This window comes from Pantherophis guttatus, chromosome 1 (assembly GCF_059756535.1).
Source record: "Pantherophis guttatus breed Tessera chromosome 1, ASM5975653v1, whole genome shotgun sequence".
Lineage (NCBI taxonomy): Eukaryota > Metazoa > Chordata > Lepidosauria > Squamata > Colubridae > Pantherophis > Pantherophis guttatus.
In genome coordinates this window covers 276,572,937-276,593,098 of record NC_142063.1, presented here as the reverse complement: position 1 = coordinate 276,593,098, position 20,162 = coordinate 276,572,937, and the positions used below count along the sequence as shown (strand labels likewise).

At 37.5% G+C, this 20,162-nt stretch overlaps 1 protein-coding gene across 1 annotated transcript in view; it reads left to right on the top strand.

Moving 5' to 3' along the window:
- Positions 1 to 20,162, top strand: part of PCNX2 (pecanex 2) — a 100,644-nt gene that overhangs the window by 30,329 nt on the left and 50,153 nt on the right. The window contains exons 14-21 of the mRNA XM_060692360.2: positions 666 to 776; positions 2,346 to 2,437; positions 6,165 to 6,274; positions 7,989 to 8,085; positions 9,684 to 9,776; positions 12,054 to 12,204; positions 15,592 to 15,733; positions 18,169 to 18,346. Coding sequence (XP_060548343.2) covers positions 666 to 776; positions 2,346 to 2,437; positions 6,165 to 6,274; positions 7,989 to 8,085; positions 9,684 to 9,776; positions 12,054 to 12,204; positions 15,592 to 15,733; positions 18,169 to 18,346 — 974 coding nt within the window. The remainder of the gene's footprint in view (positions 1 to 665; positions 777 to 2,345; positions 2,438 to 6,164; positions 6,275 to 7,988; positions 8,086 to 9,683; positions 9,777 to 12,053; positions 12,205 to 15,591; positions 15,734 to 18,168; positions 18,347 to 20,162) is intronic.

The following is a 20,162-nucleotide window of genomic DNA, read 5'->3' as shown; positions in this document are numbered from 1 at the left end:
CAAAATTACTTGTGCTGTCCTAAGCCACCCTTCAACTTGAAGGAACAGGCTTAGAACTGTAACTGTGTGCTGGACAGATAGTAAAGCACAAAAATGCACATACTATTTTGAAAACTTATGGCAGGAGTCACAAGCTGGATGGTGCTTTCTAATGGATGGTGCAACAGATTGGAATAAAAATATCACCATTCCAGCTTGTAACATATGGTTGATTGTCGGCCAGATTATCAGAAACAGAACTACTGGTATATTTAGCCCAAGAAATGGAACAAATAATCTGGGAGAACTCTGAAACACAATTTTCTACAGATTCCCAATGGCCCTGTCAACATAGCTCTCTGATTGCTTTTTCTTTTAGAAGAAGGAGTCTGACAGGAGCCATCTTTCCTCCACCAGATCATCTCTTGGCAATTTTAGTTACCACTATGTTTCATTTTTTAGTACATATTAAGCAATTATTAATATGTATTGTACATGTATTAATATATAACTGTGTAATAGAAGGAACATGTTACACATGTATGTATGTATATATGTAACTGATGTTCCTTCTATATATATATAAAGCATTCTTCTTGTATATCTTTGGAGTCAACCAAATCTCTTTTTTCTCCCTTTCTCTCCCTCCCTATCTCTGCTTCTATTCTTTCCATGTCTAATTTCAGGATTTTTATACTGCTTTCCTGTGATTTCTCTTCTTGGTCTTTTCCCACAAATCAACACATTCTGTATATATATCCTTGAACAGATAGATATGCTGGTATTTGGTGGTTCTGGTAAGTACTATATATGGTTATATCTGTGGTTATATGTAATATCCAGAACTGGTTAAATTAGGTGAGAATTTTTATAGTTACATTTCCTTTTCACTTCAGACTGATAATCTGCCTCTGCTAAATTTTCTCTTGTCCACATACTTATTCAAAGCATGACAGTGGCCTTATCTTTCACATTTGTTCACTTTAGGTGATAGACTGCTGCTTGAGAAAAATGATCTGGACTACAGCAAACGGATCTGTAGCAATACAGTTGGAGCCATGCTTCTTTTAGAAATTGAGCAATGTCTCACTAGTAGTTCATCTCTATTAAATGCATACAGTAAATCCCTTAAAAAAAAATATCTAGCATCAGTGAGTTTTGGACCATGGTGATGGTTATCTCAGCCCAGGACCTTTTCGTGTCTCAGGACACTGTATGACCTAAGGGTTTTGCTTTGGCAGCCTCATTGACATTGCAGTGTACCTCAGAATGCGTGAGGCTCTATTGATCTTCCAAAATGTACATTAACTTTTCAAAACATATACACGGAATTAGAATTTAAAATAAGGAAAAGTGCATTGCCCAGCAGTGCTGGGGCTGGCAGCTAGACTGCTTTCTAATGATGGAAAATACAAGATAGGTTAGTGGTCACTGGTGGCCTTAAGCTCCTTGGAACATAAAGAAGTGCAGCAGTTGGGCAACTGAGATATGGTAGCTAACTTCTAGTAGCATACTCTTACTCTCAGTCCAAAAATGTCAAAACGTGCACGATTTGCACACCTGCAAATGCCATCCCTTTGTATTTGCATTGCAATGTCATATTCAAGTACTCAGGGGTGCTTACATTGTGATGCATATTGCATTACTCCATCTCTTTCTAATCTCCTGCAAATGCCTACCATGATGCCATTTGTCGCTAACTTTTCCTACACATTGTATCAATGGTGAATAGGAAACTGCATCCCCCCTCCCCCCCCCATACTATTAGGTTGTGATCATTGCAATGGCGGCCTGTAATAACTGCAGATATTATGATGCTCGCCCCACAAGAGGCCTTTACAAAATATTGAGGCCAATATCATGGCATTTGGTGGGAATTTAAACTTCCCAAAATACAAGTTCAAAATGTAGTTTCAAATCAAGAACATCTGCAATTTAGGCTACCAATGTTTAGAATAAAATGTTCTGTTTTAGTATGATACTTTATTTTCCCAAGATTCTTGCATTCGGCATTCAATTACATTGAGTAGGTGGATACGCTCACTGCTTGCTGATTTTTCTGTAGCACGTGGCATCTGTCAAGCTAGAGTTCCTTGAAGTTAACCAGTTCCTCTGGTGCTGTGTATTATTTTACTGGGTCTCAACGCAAGAGTAACATTTGTGGTTTTGCTTAACTTGTGTTTTGAGGCTGGTGTTCTTGTCTTTCTGGGTCCAGCAATTTATCTGATTGAATGACCTAATTTATTTTAACACATCCAGGCAAAAAGGCCTTTCTGATAATAGGCAGGGGGCTTTCACCATTTTGATTTATCTTATAGTAGTTATATCCAGATGCAAATATGTAAATGTTGGTTTCTGTATTTCAGCTGTTGCTGGAATGTACTCTTCATTGTACAGTATTTCTCGAAGCTTTATTGCTGTAATTGTCCTGTACACATTCTGCTTCAATGCAGTTAAGGTAAGGAGGAGTAATCCTAATAGCAAAATAGGCTAGAATTGCTTGTGACTATGGTATTGTTTTCTTCTTCCCCCCCCCCATATCTAGAACCTGTATGAATATAAATCTAATTTGCATTATTTTTCCATCCTCATAAGGGGAGAGTCTGCCCTGGAGAGTGGGAAGGAAGTGGATAGCAGGATAGCAGGGTTTGTTGTGAACATAATTTTAGCTGCAAACAAGAACTATATTTTTTGTTTACCATATGATGATGAATGGATAGATGGATGGGTGGATGGATGGGTGGATGGTCATCCAACTACATAAGACTTTAGGTGGAGTACATATTAATACTGTAATGATAAAAACAAGAAAAGAAGTATGTAAATCCAAATAAAGCAATCCTTCAGACTGATAAAATCTTATAAGAGGTATAATCCAAAGCATGGGATGAAAAGAGAGCCTTGGTAGTACAGTGGTCTAAGGCACCCTGTTATTAAGCTGGTTATTAAGACCAGCTGCCTGCAATTACTGCAGGTTCGAATCTCGCCAAGGCTCAAGGTTGACTCAGCCTTCCATCCTTTCTAAGGTAGGTAAATTGAGGACCCAGTTGTGGGGGCAATAAGCTGACTTTGTATAAATATACAAAAGAATGAAGGCTATTGCTTAGCGCATTGTAAGCCGCCCTGAGTCTCCGGAGAAGGGCGGCATATAAATAAATAAATAAAAAAGCCAAGTTTTCAAATATTGTTTATTTTATTTATTAACCAAGTTTGTGTAGCTGCCCATGTCATCAAAATTTACTCTGGGTGGTGCACAACCTTAGATAAAATCCACAAATATAAAAATGGCATATATAAAAATGTAAAAATCTACCTCAAGTAGTAGATAGTATTAAAAAAAAAACCCAAATATACAAAGCCCCAAGCAAAAAGAGGATAAAAATGGCCACCTCAACAATGGAGCCATCTGATCATATCTCTGGTTCCCTGGGCACCCCAGACCTGATGACATAGCCAGTCTTGAGGACCATCCAGAATGTCACAAGTGATGGAGATAATGTAATTGGATGGGGGGCGGAGGAAAATATTCCATAAAGTGGGCACCATAGCAGAGAAGACACATATTCTGGGACCCATCAAATGTAGATCCCTAGCTGATGGTATCCACAGCATGCCTTCTCTGCCCAATCTAATAGGGGGGCTGAAATAAATATTATCATCATCTTAAACATCATCAGTGTGTGGAAGCCATACAGATTGCCCCTTCTGCTGTGTGTAAGCTAGGCTTTGGTTTCTTGTTAAATTAGGGGAAAGGAAAATGAAATGAGGGAAAAGCTGGATTTTTTTAAAATGAGATTACTGATGGGAGAATGTGAATTTAATGGAAACTCATTTATATCGTTGGTGTTCTCTGTGGGTTAATTGAACGTTCAAAGTCTCTTTGGTAAATAGTATTAAGGGCAATCCTTTTAAACATGTCCTGTCATTTGCACATCTTTCTGCAGGCTAATAAGCTAAATTACAGCAGGCAGGTGGTTTTGCAGATAAGCAATCTTGCCCACAGCCTGGGCTTCCTAGAGCTTTGAAATATGCTTATAATGCTGCTACCCTGAAGTTAGAAAACGCGGTAAAAGATTTACAAGATATTCGCTGCAAATTACATACATCAACTGTAGACCTTCCATTTACGCAGGAAAATTACATATAATTTGAATTTTTATTGCTTTTTCATTTTTGAAGGTATCTGTAAGCAGAATAATTATTTGTTCCAAAATGGTGCTATGTATTTCATATCCTGACCCCAGTGTACTCTTAATGTTGGCATTTACATACTTCTTTATACAAGACGTCTACCTGATTTTTTTAAAGCATGACTTTAAATGTTGAATGGGTGGATGGATTGCAATTCAGGATTTACTTGCTATTAACTGACCAATTGCCAGTTCAGACAATGCTGAAGGTGCCTGTATCCCTTCCAGACACAAGAAAGAACACAACTGTGTTTTCTTTCCAGGGATGTATTCACATTCGAGATCAGTGTTTCTGAACCATGCCCACTTTAATATCTGTGGATTTCAATTCCCAGAGTTCTTCAGCCAGCAAGCTTGCTGGGGAATTCTGGGAGTTGAAGTCCACTAGTCTTAAAGCTGCTAAGGTTGAGAAACATTAATCTAAACCAATATAGTGGAAACCAATATATATGAACCCAACTCTTATGGTTTGTAAATCATGGTTTATGAATTAATGTGATGGGCAAACTCAGCTGCTTTGGGTTCTTCAGGGATAGGGAGTGGAATGCCTGTGAAGCATTCCTACAAAATAGGAAAGCTAACATTTTACCAGTATTTCTTGTTTTTTGGGGCTGTGGAACTTTCATTTTTCTTCAACCATAACAATCCTACTTTTAATACTTATACTAAAGTTCTACTGTGTTTCCCCGAAAATAAGACCCTGTCTTATATTTTTTTTGAACCCCAAAATAAGTGGCCTTATTTTCGAGGTCTTATGATTTTGGGCCGCAAAACTTGGAGCAAGACTCCTCTTGCCATCTTACCTGATTTCCAGCTCTGTTTCCCTAACCCTAACCAGAGGAAATGGGGGGACGGCTGTACATGCGTTTAAATATTTTTGGGGAGGGCTTTTTTGGGGGGGGGGCTTATTTTAGCACATGTGCTCAAAAGCCTGATTGGGCTTATTATCAGGGGATTTTCGGGGAAACAGGGTATGTATTTTTTCCTCCAAAATGGCATTAAATTACTCTGCTGGATTTTAACAATTAGAGTGTTGGATTTTGTTGAGAAGTCAGAGTGCTTCAAAATAAAAATGTTTTTTAGAAGGCGAGGACATCCTGAGGCAGTACATTGTCTGTTCTTGCTAAAATCTAATGCAGGTGTCATCGAAAAATGAAAATGTCAAAAAAGTATGATAACTTTGGAAGACAGACTGATAACATTTTTCCATTCAAAACAGCATCCAGCTCCCTGTGAAATGTAAAATTGAATAGTTTTAAAACTGGCCAAGTTAAGCTGAATTGTTGCCCAGGAATATGTTGTGTTTTTAAATCAGAGATAGGAAGTTTGGAGATAACTTACTTTTATATGGCTCATTAGTTGACTAATGAGAAATTGGTTGAGGCTCAACTTTCTGAAATAATAAGTGCTGAAAGAAGAAAAAAGAAAGATGGGTTTTGGTTTTTTTTGCTATTTTTCCCACCACTTTACATACAACTCTTTACATACAGCTACAACTCTGTTCTAGAACATCTTCCTTGCAAGTTCTGCCTTGGATTCAACCTATTAATTTTTATTTTGCACTTTCATATGTATTCATAACTATGTTTTTTGAAGAGCAAGAAAAAGTGCTTTTTCATTTAAAATTATATTTATGTAATTTAAAAATTAATGCCATTTCAATTCATTTATTTATTTAAACATAGTTTATGTAATTTAAAAATGTATGTAAGGAGAAAAAAAATAGCCTCTCGTGATTTTCCTTGCTTTTTTTACTTAATTGCCAATTTTAAGGGTATTGTGGTTTGCATAATTAGATACCATGTTTGAAATATCACAACTTCATTAGCCTGATGAAATGTAATATAGTTTATTTAATATATGACGCAGCCATTTAATTATTGTGAATTCCAGCATGTTAATGATATTTAACTTATTTCTGTAGTAACTTGTAAGCTTGCAAACAATGTAAAGACATCCATATTTCTTCCATCTCTGTCTCCTCTTTATCTATAGGAACCATGGGATGCTCAACATATTCCCGCACTGTTCTCTGCCTTTTGTGGGCTTTTAGTGGCACTTTCTTATCATTTGAGCAGGCAGAGCAGTGATCCATCTGTCTTAGTGTAAGTTATCACTGATGCTTTTGTATGGTTTAAACTACAGAACTACAGTAGAACTTCTAGTCATGAACGCTTCTGAACATGATCAAATCAGGTTCAGACCAAAAAATTCACAATTTTTTTCTCCTTCAACGCCATTTTTTTTGTAAGCACCAAATTTCCAAAATTAGGTTTGTGTCATGACCAAATTGGTTTGCGACCAAAGTTATGGAACGAATTATGGTCGTGACCAGATGTTCTACTGTAGAGGTATTTTGATTTGTTATACAAATTTATTTAGTTGCGCATCTTAATCAAATGACTCGGAGCAGCTAATAAACATAAAAAGAGAACGTACGTATAAAAGAGATCAGGAAAAAGAGAACATATGTATAAAAGGAAGATACATAGGACAGGAAACATACTTATAAAAGAGAATATATTTTAAAATTTATTTGTATCCTGCCTTTGTTAGTTTCACAAATAACTCAATGTGGAGAACATATCCGACGCATTTTCCTCTTCCTATTTTTCTCACAACAACAACTCTGGGAGCTGAGCTAGGTTGAGAGAGAGTGACTGGCTGAAGATCACCCAGCTGGCTTTCATGGTTAAGGTGGGACTAGAACTCATATACTCCTGCTTTCTAGTCTGGCGCCTTAACCAAACTGTCTCTCTTACATACATACATACATACATACATACATACATACATGCATACATACATACCAGGGGGGGTGGGTTCTACTTACCTTTACTACCGGTTTGTAGCGGGACCGCGCGCACGCTCACTTCACTCGCACATGCACGCACTCTTCTGTGCATGCGCAGAAGCGTTTTGATGATGTCGGGGTCGGTAGGCGGGGCCTCCCGCTGGTTTTACTGCTGGTTCTATAGAACTGGTGCAAACCGGGGCAACCCACCACTGATATATAGATACATACAAACATACATACATACATACATACATACATACATACATACATACATACATACATACATAAAACATAAAAGAAACAGGGAAGGCCAGTAGGAGTTAGTGCCATGTTAAACCTCAGAGAGAAAACTGTTCTATAGGGCAGACATGTGACAGGAAAAGCATACCTTCAAAGTTTCATAAGATGATACTCTTTCACAGAATGGACCTAAAGCATGTCTATCCTATGAATATAATGGGATGGGCAGAGACTATAAGAGTCTGGTGTTCTCTTAAGTATCCTGGCTCCATGCTATGTACAGCTTTATTGATGCTATCCAGGAGTTTGAATTGCAGCCAGAAACCTACTGGAAGCCATTGCCATTGCTTACTGTGGTGTGCATTGCTTATGAAGCAGTGATGTTGTATGGATGTACCATTGTGCACCCAAAAGTGTTCATGCCATTACATTCTGGTTCAGCTGGAGTTTCTGAATGTTCTTGCGCCCAAGAAGTTCTCCAGACTGTGTGCCAAGTAGGTCTCGAAGAACAATACCCCATCCAAAAATTAATGATGAAAGCTTTCCAAATATGGGGGTGGAGACCTATGAACTTGCCATTTGGAATTACAAGGGTGGAATCAGAGCCAGTTCTTTCACTTCCAGATCCAAGAGATCTGTTAAGTGGCTGGTACCCATCTCTTGAGTTGGTAAATTGTTATTTAAATAAGCTAGGAGAAAAAATTAATACGTCTATTGTCTAGGATTGTTTTCTTTTCAGGAGATTGGTGTTCTAACTGATTTTCCTTTGTTCTGTAAATTAGGTCTCTTATTCACTGTAAATATTTTCCGCACCTTGTAAAGCAACATTTCGAAGAGCCACGAGTCGATCCACTCCCTGAGAAGATGAGAGAATCAGTGGTAGGCTTCCTTGTTTTGGAAAAAAAAAAGTCTTATCAAGACCTTTGTGATGGTATCACATTTGAAATGTCAGAGCTATTATTTGATGTTATATTAAATTGCTTAAACCACTTTACAGTAGAGCTGTAAACTGGTCCATATGGATTCTTTGTTGAATGACAGAAGACGGACAATTTCAGGGACATGTTGCACGTCTTCCTTTTTCTCAGTTTCACCCCTCCTCCCCCACTCCAGGGTATATAAAAAGTAGCTGGAATTCTTTACTGTTTTAAGATGCTTCCTATTTACTTTTTTACTCCCAAAAGTTGTATACCATACTTTTTTTTGGCCTTTGACTCAGAATTGGCATCTAGCAACTACATTAATAAACCCTTGCAACTTTCTAGGCAGCATTTTCAGAAATGGTTTGCCATTGTCTTTTCCCTATGCTTGAAAGGGACTGACAGCCTCAGAATCAGTCAGATGATTTTCATGCCCAAGGCAGGACTACAATTCAGATTTTGCTGTACCAGGTCCAGCATTTTAATCACTCCACTGAAGTGGCTCTCATACTGCTCACCAGCCTCAATTAATAATAAAAAATTCAACTGTAATACAAAAAATGCCTATGAGGGCACCCCAGTGTAAGCTTAGGCATCCAAATTTTATTTAAAGGGAAAAGTTTTCAGCCTTTACCTGAATGCTGGGAGAGAAAGGACTAGAAACAGTTCTAGGAATTGTTGATTAGTACTATGTTTCTTGGCCTGCAACTTTGAAGCATCTTTTTTGCTTTGAATTGAAAGTCTTATACGGCTCTAGCAAAGGTAAATTAATCCTTTCCCTCTACATTGTTTGCACTGAGTTGTTTTTCCAGAGATATTGATGATTTGTTAGGGAATTTTGGAAAACAGGTATCAGACACATAGTCTTATTTGTACTGAAGAGGGACAATAAATCAGTTTCACTCCCCTCCCAGTCAGGAAAGCAGCTTTTGAGACATTTGCTATGTAGAAAGTTTAGGATCAGTGGGCCAAATGCATAATCATGTTGTTATTGTTCAAACTGTTTTGTTGAGAAAACTGTCTGCTGTCTGCTCTGTATCCTTCTTCACTAAGGAAAATAGGTGTCATTTGGCAAAGTGTTCACACCATGCTTATATAAAAAGTTCGGAATATAAGAAATTATGAACACCACCTGTTTCTTCCTTCCTTCCCGCCTGCAAAGAATTAAAGCAAGTCTATCTTGCCATCCTTCATTTTTGCCTTATAACAATCCTAGGTCATACCAATTATCTGGCCATTGGCAACATGTTGGTTGTATCTGAAACTGAAATAAATTCTTCCCAGTCCGAGTGCACTAAAGATTGTTCCTGTATAACCACCTTTGTTTAAATTGTTGTTATGGAGGGTGTGTGCTAGATAAACCACGTATCTGGATTCAAGAAGCTTTGCCAACACACTGGCCTGAACATTAAACAAGTACAAGGGAAGAAGATTCTTTAAAGCCAAGACTCCTGTAATTATTATGCCGCTGTTAACTGCAAAGGAATAAGTAGTTTAATTTTGTAAACCAAATGAGTCTTTACTTGTATTTTTATATTTTAAAAATTATATTCGCAGAGAGAAACCCTGAGATCAGATCTCATTGTGTGCTCTGTGGCTGCTGTGTTATCCTTTGCAGTCAGTGCCAGTACCGTTTTCTTGTCATTAGGGGTTAGTATTACCATTTCTTTCCTTCTGCGTTGTTATTTTTAAGACAATATATCTATTATTCAGAGCAATTAGATACTGTTTTATATTGCTTTAAAAGTCAGAGGAGGGGAAGAAATATTTGCTTATAAGAGGTAGTGGGTAATGAGGTTTCATATTGTTTCACACATTAAGAGTCTAGTTACAAATATATAGCAATTATAGCATAATGACACTAAGATTTTGTGGCAGCAGTAACAAATCCTTTGGCACAACATGGCTAGGGTAATGCTATGTGTGGGTATATGTATGAACATTCTGGATGTTGAGGAAAATGGTCAACTATCAGACATTCAGAGCTGCCCTACTTTCCTGCATTGAAATGGAAAGTCAGTATGGCAGGGGAAAAAAAAATAACTTGAAAAGAAGAGGGCTAATAGTGGGGACTGAGTGAAACAGGATCCAAGAAAAAAAATAAGTAGGTCACCTCTGGTGGTGGTGGGGGTTCTGCAGAATATTTTATATTTGGAATGTTTTGAATTCAAAATGCTGATTTCAAGTTTGCAACATTTGGTTTCACGTGCATCACAACCTATCTCATTCATCCTGGAAATGTTTGAGGCTCAAAGTGGAACACGACAGACTCTAAACAAACCTACCTATTTTGGGCCCAAGACAGATCTCAAATGGTCTAAAATAGCTTAGTTTTGGATGTGAGCCTGTTTCAAGTAGGAAGCTTTGAATCTGCTGTTATTTGAATTGAAAATGTTTTATGTATCACCTGTTATATCTACGTTTTTCCTTCACTGCCATTCATTTTCTGACTTATTTTCTCTGTCATTACACCTTTAGTGCCACCCACTGTCTGCCACCTCACTCTTTCCGTTTCATTCCTTCTAACTACCACCTGTTTTCTCCTTGCCATTAATCATCCCTTTCCTTTCCTTTTCCTCTTTCTCATTGTCAGCAGAAAAAAAGCATGGTGGCTGAGGTAGGACAACAGCCCCTCACATCCTATGTTAAAATTTAAGGTATTTGCCTAGGTTAGCAACTTGTTACTTCCTGTTCTTCAAATACCCCACCAGTGAATGCACTCACTGTCTTTCTTATTAATTTATAGCTCTCATTGTTGATAAGACAGTGCAGTAGTCCTTGACTTACGAATGAAAGTTACGATAGATCCCCAAAAGCTACTTGCGACCTAGTTTCAAAGTTCCCACATTTCCTCCCCCCTCCCTCATAGTCATGTGACTGCATTTTGGGCATTTGGCAATTGGCCCACTATTATGATAATAGCACCCTACAGTCATGTGATCACAATTTATTATTGTTTTGCTGAAATGGGCATTTACTTCCAGCTTCCAGAAAAAAAGTCCCATAATGAACATATGGGTTTGCTTAACGACCTCCACACAAAAAGTTCGTAAAATTGGGTCAGTCACGTGATGACTTACTTTACAATTTTTATGACTGCAGTTGCCAGTCATATTTTTTTAAAGTTTAACTTAGCCTTTTTTTAAAGTTTAACTTAGCCTCCCCAAATCTGATTCCCTCCATATTTTCTACATTAAGATTATTCTTGCCTCTATCAAGGACCAAACAAGGAAAAAAAAAACACTTTTGGTCCAGTACTTTTAGAAGGAACCAAGCCAGGGAAGGTGGGTTAATTTTATGTCCAAGAAAGACCATTCTGTGGAGCATTAATGTGCACATAGTGGCTATATGGATGTCTGCACAATACTGGGTTAATCAACATGACAGGCAGTTCCACCTATTACATTCAAGATATGGAGCCACAGCTACAGATTCATTTATGATTTAAAATAACTTTGGTGTGTTTACCAATACGTATTTGTCCTACTTTCCTACATTTATTACAGTTTATCACATTTTAGTATATTGAAGGATATACCTTTTTCCCATCTTTGTATTTTGTACAATTTGAGCTGCTCCTTTTGCATTCCCACTAGCACTCCACATGAAACATTTCCTGCATTTTATCCCTCAGCACAATTATGTCTTTTGTCCGTGAACAAACAAATGTCTTGCAAAACTAGAACATTTCTTTCTTGTGTTCTTTTCCCCTTCAGCTACAGTATTAGAAAATTTTCATAAAACATTTTATTAAACAAAAACAAAGCCCTTCTTTTCCTTTCTCAGTTACTTTTTTCAATAATGTATTTTTGGGAAAAATTGCATTCTTTACCTGACTTTTTTATTATTAAGATCATATTTTAAATTAAAAATAGTTTAAGTATATGACATGTGATTTAGGGTTCGTTTTGCTTCCTTTTAATCCAGGAATTACTCAGCCTGGTGCTTTTCATTTTTGCGTGGACTGTGGGATTCATAACACACTACATATTTCCTCAACTTCGCAAACATCATCCATGGATGTGGATATCCCACCCTATCCTTAAAAATAAGGAATATCGGCAGAGAGAAGTAAGAGGTATGTAGAGTCACCCTAATACAAATGTGTAAATGACGATGTAAAAGGTGATGTTAGACTGTTTATTATGCTTTACATTAACGTTAATATGGTATTTTTGCACATTATTGGGAATCATGAAGTAAAGAGGAAGTTATAATTAGAAATAGAAGTCACTGTGTCAAAGTAAATAAATGGATTATAATGCAGCAAAAATAAAAGTGAGCCATCTCAGTGCTTGTTGTAGAACAGTTCTTCCCAGCCAATTCCATCTAAACCTGGGGTTGTAGATCTTAGAATTTCTGGCCAACATGGATTCAGCCCAGTTGACTAAGCAGTCTAGAAATTGAAATCCCAACCTGGAAGGACCTGGGGCAAGGGGAGCCTGCCCAAAAAACACCAGACTGTGAGAGAATAGGACTACCTACTTGGTGTCACGTTCCAGTGTTCCCCGTAAGAAAAGCCAGCAACACAAGGTGATGTTAGACTGTTTATCTGGAAATGCGGACCAGCATGAAGCAACCATCCAAAAGGAATCAAAGTTTGTGCTACCATGGTTGGTTCACCCACTCCTTATATTGTACTCCACCCTTGTGTATACCCCTCCCCTCCTACTGACTGCTCGATACTAATATGGCTGCCGCAGTCTGGCCATGCCCCTAGCCACCCATCCCAGTCTATCCTGCTCAGTTTTCTGCTTCCACCCATGCTCCAATGATCAGGTGGGCCACACCCAACCCAAAAATCAGCTGTTACAGTTGGGTAAATTCTGGGTCCTACTAGCCAGGCGGCAGCCCCAGGGGCATGTGTCTCAGGTGTGTCTTGGGTAGCGGCTCCTCCCCATCAAGACACCATGGCGGCGGCACCGTTGATGCCTGTGCGTGGACGTCCACTCCTCCCCTGCCCGAATGGCAGCCCTGGGCCATCGGGTGGTCTGGGACTGACACTTGGATAGCAAAAATCCTGGGAAGTATGAGATTATAGCAAAGAAATGGAGAAAACTAATCCTTTCTTGCCGTTCTCATATTCTAGATCCTTTTGGATTTTTGTTGCTCAAACATGCTGGCTACACTTAGTGGTAATGCTTGTCATTCTTAACTATCTTGAGAACATGCATTGCAAGAATCATAATACCTTACATATTGGTATGTTCCAAACGGCTACATATGGAAGGTGTTTGCTGAATTTTCAGGCGATTTGGTAATTTGTTCTCTCAGCTGTTTTTTTCCTCCCATTATTTTCTTTCATCATTTGTAGCTTAGTGTTCAGGATGAATACTGTATTAATAGGCTTTTAGTCAATAACACTCATCAATTAGCCTTCCTTAAGTTGGTGTTTCCCAGATATGTTGGATTTTCATTCCCATAACTTTGAGCCAATACAGACTATGCCGACTGAGAAAATTATCAGGTTGCGATCTACCACACTTTGAAGGTACCAGGTGGAGGAAACCTTAGTTTCAATGTAAGGTTGAACTGGGATAAGGATATTTATGATTATAAATACACTACATTCATAAGTAATATTTGGAGAAATTAACTTTGTAACCAACTGGAAGTCAAAATAGGAAATAATTCTAATAATTCTCAAATGCTTGATCATTGTCTAAATTAGTCCTTGGATAACATTATAGATTGATATAATTTTATGAAACCATAACCAGTTAACTTTACTATTTCGATAAACTCAAAATACAGGTTGAAGATTTGTAATAAGATTATAATTTTTGCTGACTACATAAGCCTTAAAAGAAATAGCACTCTTTATTATGAATATTTTATTTTAGTTATTATTATTCCCAAATAATAAGCATGACATTGGAATTGCAACAGCTGCTGAATTGAGAAGTAGGGATGGCTGTAAATATCTCTAAAATTACAGATGTAGTTTTAGTTCTCCTGTAAATCTATCAACTAGAAGCAACCTGAGTTTTCATTAGCTGGCTGTCTTCAGGGGCTCTAAACTCACTTCAATTTAGAACATTCCTGACAAGTTTTATGGTTCTTCATTTTAATGACTCTCTTTGCATGTTTTTAATTTAATTTAATTTAATAGTTTATTGTCATTGTATGTATATACACAGTATACCCATACAACGAAATTCACATAACACCCAGAGACCAAGCCCAACACACATGACAATCCCCAGACACATCCCCACCCACCAAAAATTCCCCACCCCTCAACCACCCAAGCATCCACACAGCAGAGCAAGTAATGCTGTCCAACAGCTCACTGATGGTGGCCCTTTAGTTCATTGTTGAGTGCAGTTATAGCTCTGGGATAAAAACTATTCAGAAAACGTGTAGTCCGAGTTTTAATTGTTCTGTATCTTCTGCCAGAAGGCAACAGTCCAAAGAGATTGTAAACAGGATGGGAAGAGTCTCTGAGAATGTTGTGCAACTTCCTCAAACAGCGAGATGCGAAGATGTCACCCAGGGCTGGTAGCTGGAGCCTGATGATATTCTGGGCAGTTTTAATAATTCTCTGTAGAGCTTTTATGTCTGCTGCAGAGCTGCCCGCATACCATGCAAGAATGCTGTATGTCAGGACACTCTCAATGGTGCTGCGATAGTAGGACAGAAGTAGATGCTGAGATAGATTTATCTTCCTGAGCATTCTCAGGAAGTACAGCCTCTTCTGTGCCTTCTTCACAAGCATTAGCATTCATAGTCCATGAGAGGCCCTTCGAGATATAAATGCCCAGAAATTTAAAACTACCAACCCTCTCTACCTTCTCACTATTTATGTACAATGGTAAATGTACATCTCTCTTCCTCCTGAAGTCAATTATAAGTTCTTTAGTTTTTTTGGTGTTAAGTATAAGATTATTTTCTTTACACCACAATGTCAGCCCTTGTACTTTCTATAAGCAGACTCATTGTTCTTATTAATGAGCCCCACCACCAGTATATCACAGTTCTGAACAAAAGTTATTTCTGAAGTGATGGCTGTAGCTCTTAAAATATTGGGGTTTCTTTGTGCTTGCAAATTCCATGCTGCAATTGTCTGAGTTTATTGTTCGGATGCTACCCATTTACAAGTATTTTGTGTCTTCCAATAGCAAGTAACCTCTTTTTTTATGATGTCCTTTTTAGCTTTACTTTACAGAACACTTATGTTACTTATTCAGGGTTACTTATATTCTTGGGCAGTCTTTAATGGACATCTCCTTATTCAGATGATCAGAACCAGTCTGAAATGTTTTAGGCAGATTTTAGTTCATGTTTCATATTTTTCAGGAAGAACAATATCCTCATTATAAGAATATATTGAATATTAATTGATTTCAAATGAATGAATAATGTGTATAAAGCTATTAATCCCTTAATAGCATATATGAAAGTTAGATGCTATTCGTTATTGGTATTACTCATGGTTTCATAAAGGGTTATTTTTTTAATTCAGCTGCTGCTCATTTAATGTGGTTTGAGAGACTGTATGTGTGGCTTCAGTGTTTTGAAAAGTACATCTTGTATCCTGCAATAATACTGAACTCCCTCACCAATGATGCTTTTTTAATCAGCAAAAACAAGAGGATAACCTCACAGTAAGTTGCATATTACATTTCAAGATGCATTATTTGTAGAATTAAAGCTCTCCCCATATCTCATCAACACTGATTGGAACTGGTCCTGGAAGAATGAGAAGAACCAGTGTAACATTGTGCTCTACTCCGAGCACAATGAGTTGGTCCAGAAGGATATAATGATCAATGGTTATCAAAAGCCATCGAAAGTTCAAAAATAAGGATGGGCACACCACTTCTGTCCTGCTCCTGCCAGAAGTCATCCACAAATGAGATCAGTGTTGTCTCAGTCCCATCCCAGGCCTGTAATCTAATTGAAGCAGGTCCAGATAATCTGCTTCCTCCAGGGTCATCTGCAGTGCAACCAACTTTTCAACTTTTTTTTTTAGGAAAGATTGAAAGCAGGATGAAACGTCTCCATATAGCTGGATCTAGCAAACCACCCTCTCTCTCAAAGAATTTCTTACCTTTACAATCCAGCCTGAATGATGGACATACTTGAAGTTCATTGATTCTCCAGAGAGAAATTACAGACATGCTTACTGTAGATGCATTAGATGTAATGCTTAGATACTATATAAGATATAGAAACTGTGACTTAAGAATTGCTTATCTAATTCTTCACAGTCCAACTTAGTTAGAAAAACTATGAGAGAGGAACCTAAGGATTAACATATGGGGCTATGAGAGTACAGTAGACTTGGAAATTTACAAGCTGTTCAAGTTTGTTGTAACAATTTTTAACTCAACCAACTGCTGAGAGCAAAGCTGACATCTCCCTTGGCTCTTGGTGCTCAAATCCACAGAACACCACTGTTTTATGGTCTCCTTGTGAGGAGCTGGCATTCAAACCACTCCTAGGTGGTCTCCCATTCTCTCCTCTGGAGAATTTTGAAGAACTGGTCTACTGGCTGGTGTTTTCTTCTTCTCAGCAGTTGTCGCCTCTGGTCATTTGTAAGATGTCTTCAGTCAGCCATGACTCACACCAGAGGCATATCTGTTTTTGGCAAAAACACATCTAGTATCAAAGTCTTGTAAGAGCATAGACATATTATTCATGCAAAATATATTCTCTTGTTTTAATTTTGTTGGTTGTTTTAATTTACCTGGGAAATACTGACACAGTTCTTACCAAGTTGTGTGAGCAGGAATCACACCATATTTTTCTCTGAAGTAGTGTGCTTATGTCATATAAATTTAGCAAGAGGAATCTCCAAATGTTCTTGTGAATAAAGATACATGCCATCCTTTCATCTTTAAGCCTTTCCCTTCTTTTTTAGATTTTGCTTCTTTACGTCTTGATATCACATGGTTGTCTTTAAAGTTCTGCTTATCCATCGTGTTCTGTTACCACTTTATTACAAAAGAGTAACATAAGCCTTACCCCTAATGTTATTGTGCACTAAATATTAGAAAGTTGTTATATAATTTAAAATAAACATTAAAGCTTGCCTTCAGTTTAAAACAAGACTATGTGCATTTTATACTAACAGACAGAAATGAGCATTCTGGGAGAAACATAGATTTTCTTTCTTTTCTAATATTGTAATATTAACAGCACCAGATTTACAGGTGGCCCTCATTTAGCAACTGCCTTGTGTAGCAATCATTCACACTTACTGCAGTGATAAAAAAAGTAACTTTACAACCAATTACAGGTCTGTAAAGCAAAAGAAAACTGAAGTAAGATCGTAAGCACAGTTGTGCTTACGCGAATGCTTCACTTAATGACTGAGATTGCTGGTCCCAAGTGTGGTCACTAAATAAGGGCTCCCTGTACCACAGTTAACAGTTGCACAGTTAAGTGCAACATCACAAATTCCCTAAATCAAGATGAGTGTTCTCTACTAGAAAAGCTTCCATAAGTCATATGTTAGTGACTGGGATATGCAAACACAGTTTTAACAGATACATAAACCAAATGGAATCAAGTGTTTTTTATCAGGGCAACCTGTTTACCCAAATATGAGATGGAGCATACTGCTTCTGCTTTCACCTTTCAGTCCCAGTGCAGGGGCCTTTGCAGGCAGTCACTTTCGCGACAAACTATTTTTTGAGTTAAATTTATATTTACCAACAAAGAAATAAAGGGAGACTAATATAGATCTATTTCAAGCTATTTAGCTTTAATCAGCTAGCCATACCCTTCTGGGATTCAAACCTGGGATGCTTGCATATTAGGTAGATGTATTAACCACTAACTCACTGGTATAGCTGACAAAGCAAGGAGAACCTGTGGCTTAGAGGTTAATATATTTACCTAATATGCAAGCAGCTCAGGTTCAAATCCCAGAAGGGTATGGCTAGCTGACAAGAGCTAAATAGATTTATACTAGTCTCTCTTTATTTCTTTGACAGTAAATATAAATTTACCACAAACCAAATGAAAGCAGGCCTAATGTCTATAGTGCATCTATTTGAATTTATTTGAATTTTCTTTCCATTTTATTTTGCAGCTGTGATATCTTTCTAATTACAATTGCGGGAATGAAGCTACTGCGGTGTTCATTTTGCAATCCCATTCACCAGTTTGTTACATTAAGCTTCACGTTCATCTTCTTCAAGTTTGATTGCAAAGGTTTCTCCGACAACTTCTTATTCAATTTCTTCATTATGTCAATTGTATTTAATAAGGCAAGTGATGATTTTCAAAACGTCATTGTCCTTTCAAGCGTAAATGTTTTCTTGGATTCAGTTAATATTTTTTTTTCTTTCAAAACAAACAAAATGCAGAACTGTTGCAATGCTGTTAATGGTAGTATTATCTAAGTTTTGATCTCATATTTATATTTAAATAGAAATTAAACAAAACTAAACCCCGCTGATAAATATCAAGCAGAAATATTGCTTTATCCTACCAGAACTTAAGAAAGAAATTATTTTAATGTGAAATGTCTTTGAAATGTCATGTTGACTTCTGTGTTGACACAATGCTGTCAAAACTCACAACAGTAGAGTAGCTTTGAAAAGGAGAATTATTAATAAATTGGAACCCGGCTTGCTGAGTCACACATGAAGGAGCTGCCTACTTGAATATTTATTTAACTTTTAGATACTTCTGTTTTCTTTTTTAATTCAAAAGGCTCCTCTGGGAAATTATTCAAATATATAATCAGCTTTAACATAAATTATTAATTTTTCATTCCTTGTGACCGGTTTCACCTTCACTTCCTTGGTTTTCAGCTCATTAGGCTTTGTTAGACATGTTACAAAAGGGCATTTGCTGGAGCACAGAAGGATGAATGAAACAGCCTCCCCAAAGCATGTATGTATCTAAGCCCTCCTGAAGGCTTTGCGCAGTTACTTCAAAGCTGTCTGCAAGGAATATAAATCCTTCCATTCCCCACTATCCTGTCAGAGCTGAAGAAGCTTCTTTGATAAGAAGCGAAACGTCTTCAAAACTAAAAAACAAGAAAGTCCAGTTGCCTCCTGAAAAAGCACCTTTGGAACAGCTGCTTCAAAGGCATTCTTCAGTTGTCCCTTGCACACATAGATGAAAATAACACTGCAATGTGCATACACAGATAATTGATTCTGTGTGGCAGGAATAGAGGAGAAGGAAGAGCTATTTAATACACTGTATTGACAGAAGATGTGGGATAAATGCTTTAAATTCAAAGTAGAAGAGGTGGCTTGAAATGTGCTGCAACCTTAATTCAGCCCATCTCCAAGTCATTAAAACAGCTGGCTCATGCAGCTGCTGCTTTAATGAATCATAGTCCAATGGTGTGTTTGGTCATCCATGTGTAATGAAGCAGTTCTTCAGAATTGAAGCACTGCACAGTTCTACTTTGTTGATTTAAAATTTAAAGCATTACCCATCGCGTATCCAATTCCCTTAAACCTCTCCTCATAAGACGTAGTTTGCCACCCTATCCAAACTTGTTGTGAGTTTTCCTGAATCTTTCTTAAAACACGGTGCCTAGTGCTGAACACAATACAGAAAGTAGAGTCAGGCCTGCGATTTGAAAAAAATATTCTTCTTATGAGGCGGTTTAAAATGGCCTTTTTTGGCAACCAGGTCATACTACTGAATGATCCAAATTCTTTCCATACACGATTTTACCAAACCATCTGCCACCATATCGCTCTGCATGTGATTTCTTCTACCTAAGTGAAGAACTTTGCCTTTTTCAGTATTAACTTTTTCTCAGATTTTTCTTTTTGCTGGCTAGAATATTGGCTGCCTCACTTTCTTCTGTGTCAACTGCAACTTGGATAAGTGTTTATCCACCTTTTCATCCAAGTCATTATTTTTAGCAAATATAGATCTATTTTTCGTACTCTGGTTCCTTCTCTGCCCCGTATCTTTTGAGCAAGTTCTATCCTTCAATTTTTCTGACCCAGTCATGAGAATCATCTGATCAGTATAAATAATATCTAATCACATTTGCCTTTTCCTTGCAATAGAATTCAAATTCATTTCATTCCCATTCACCGAGTATTAGTT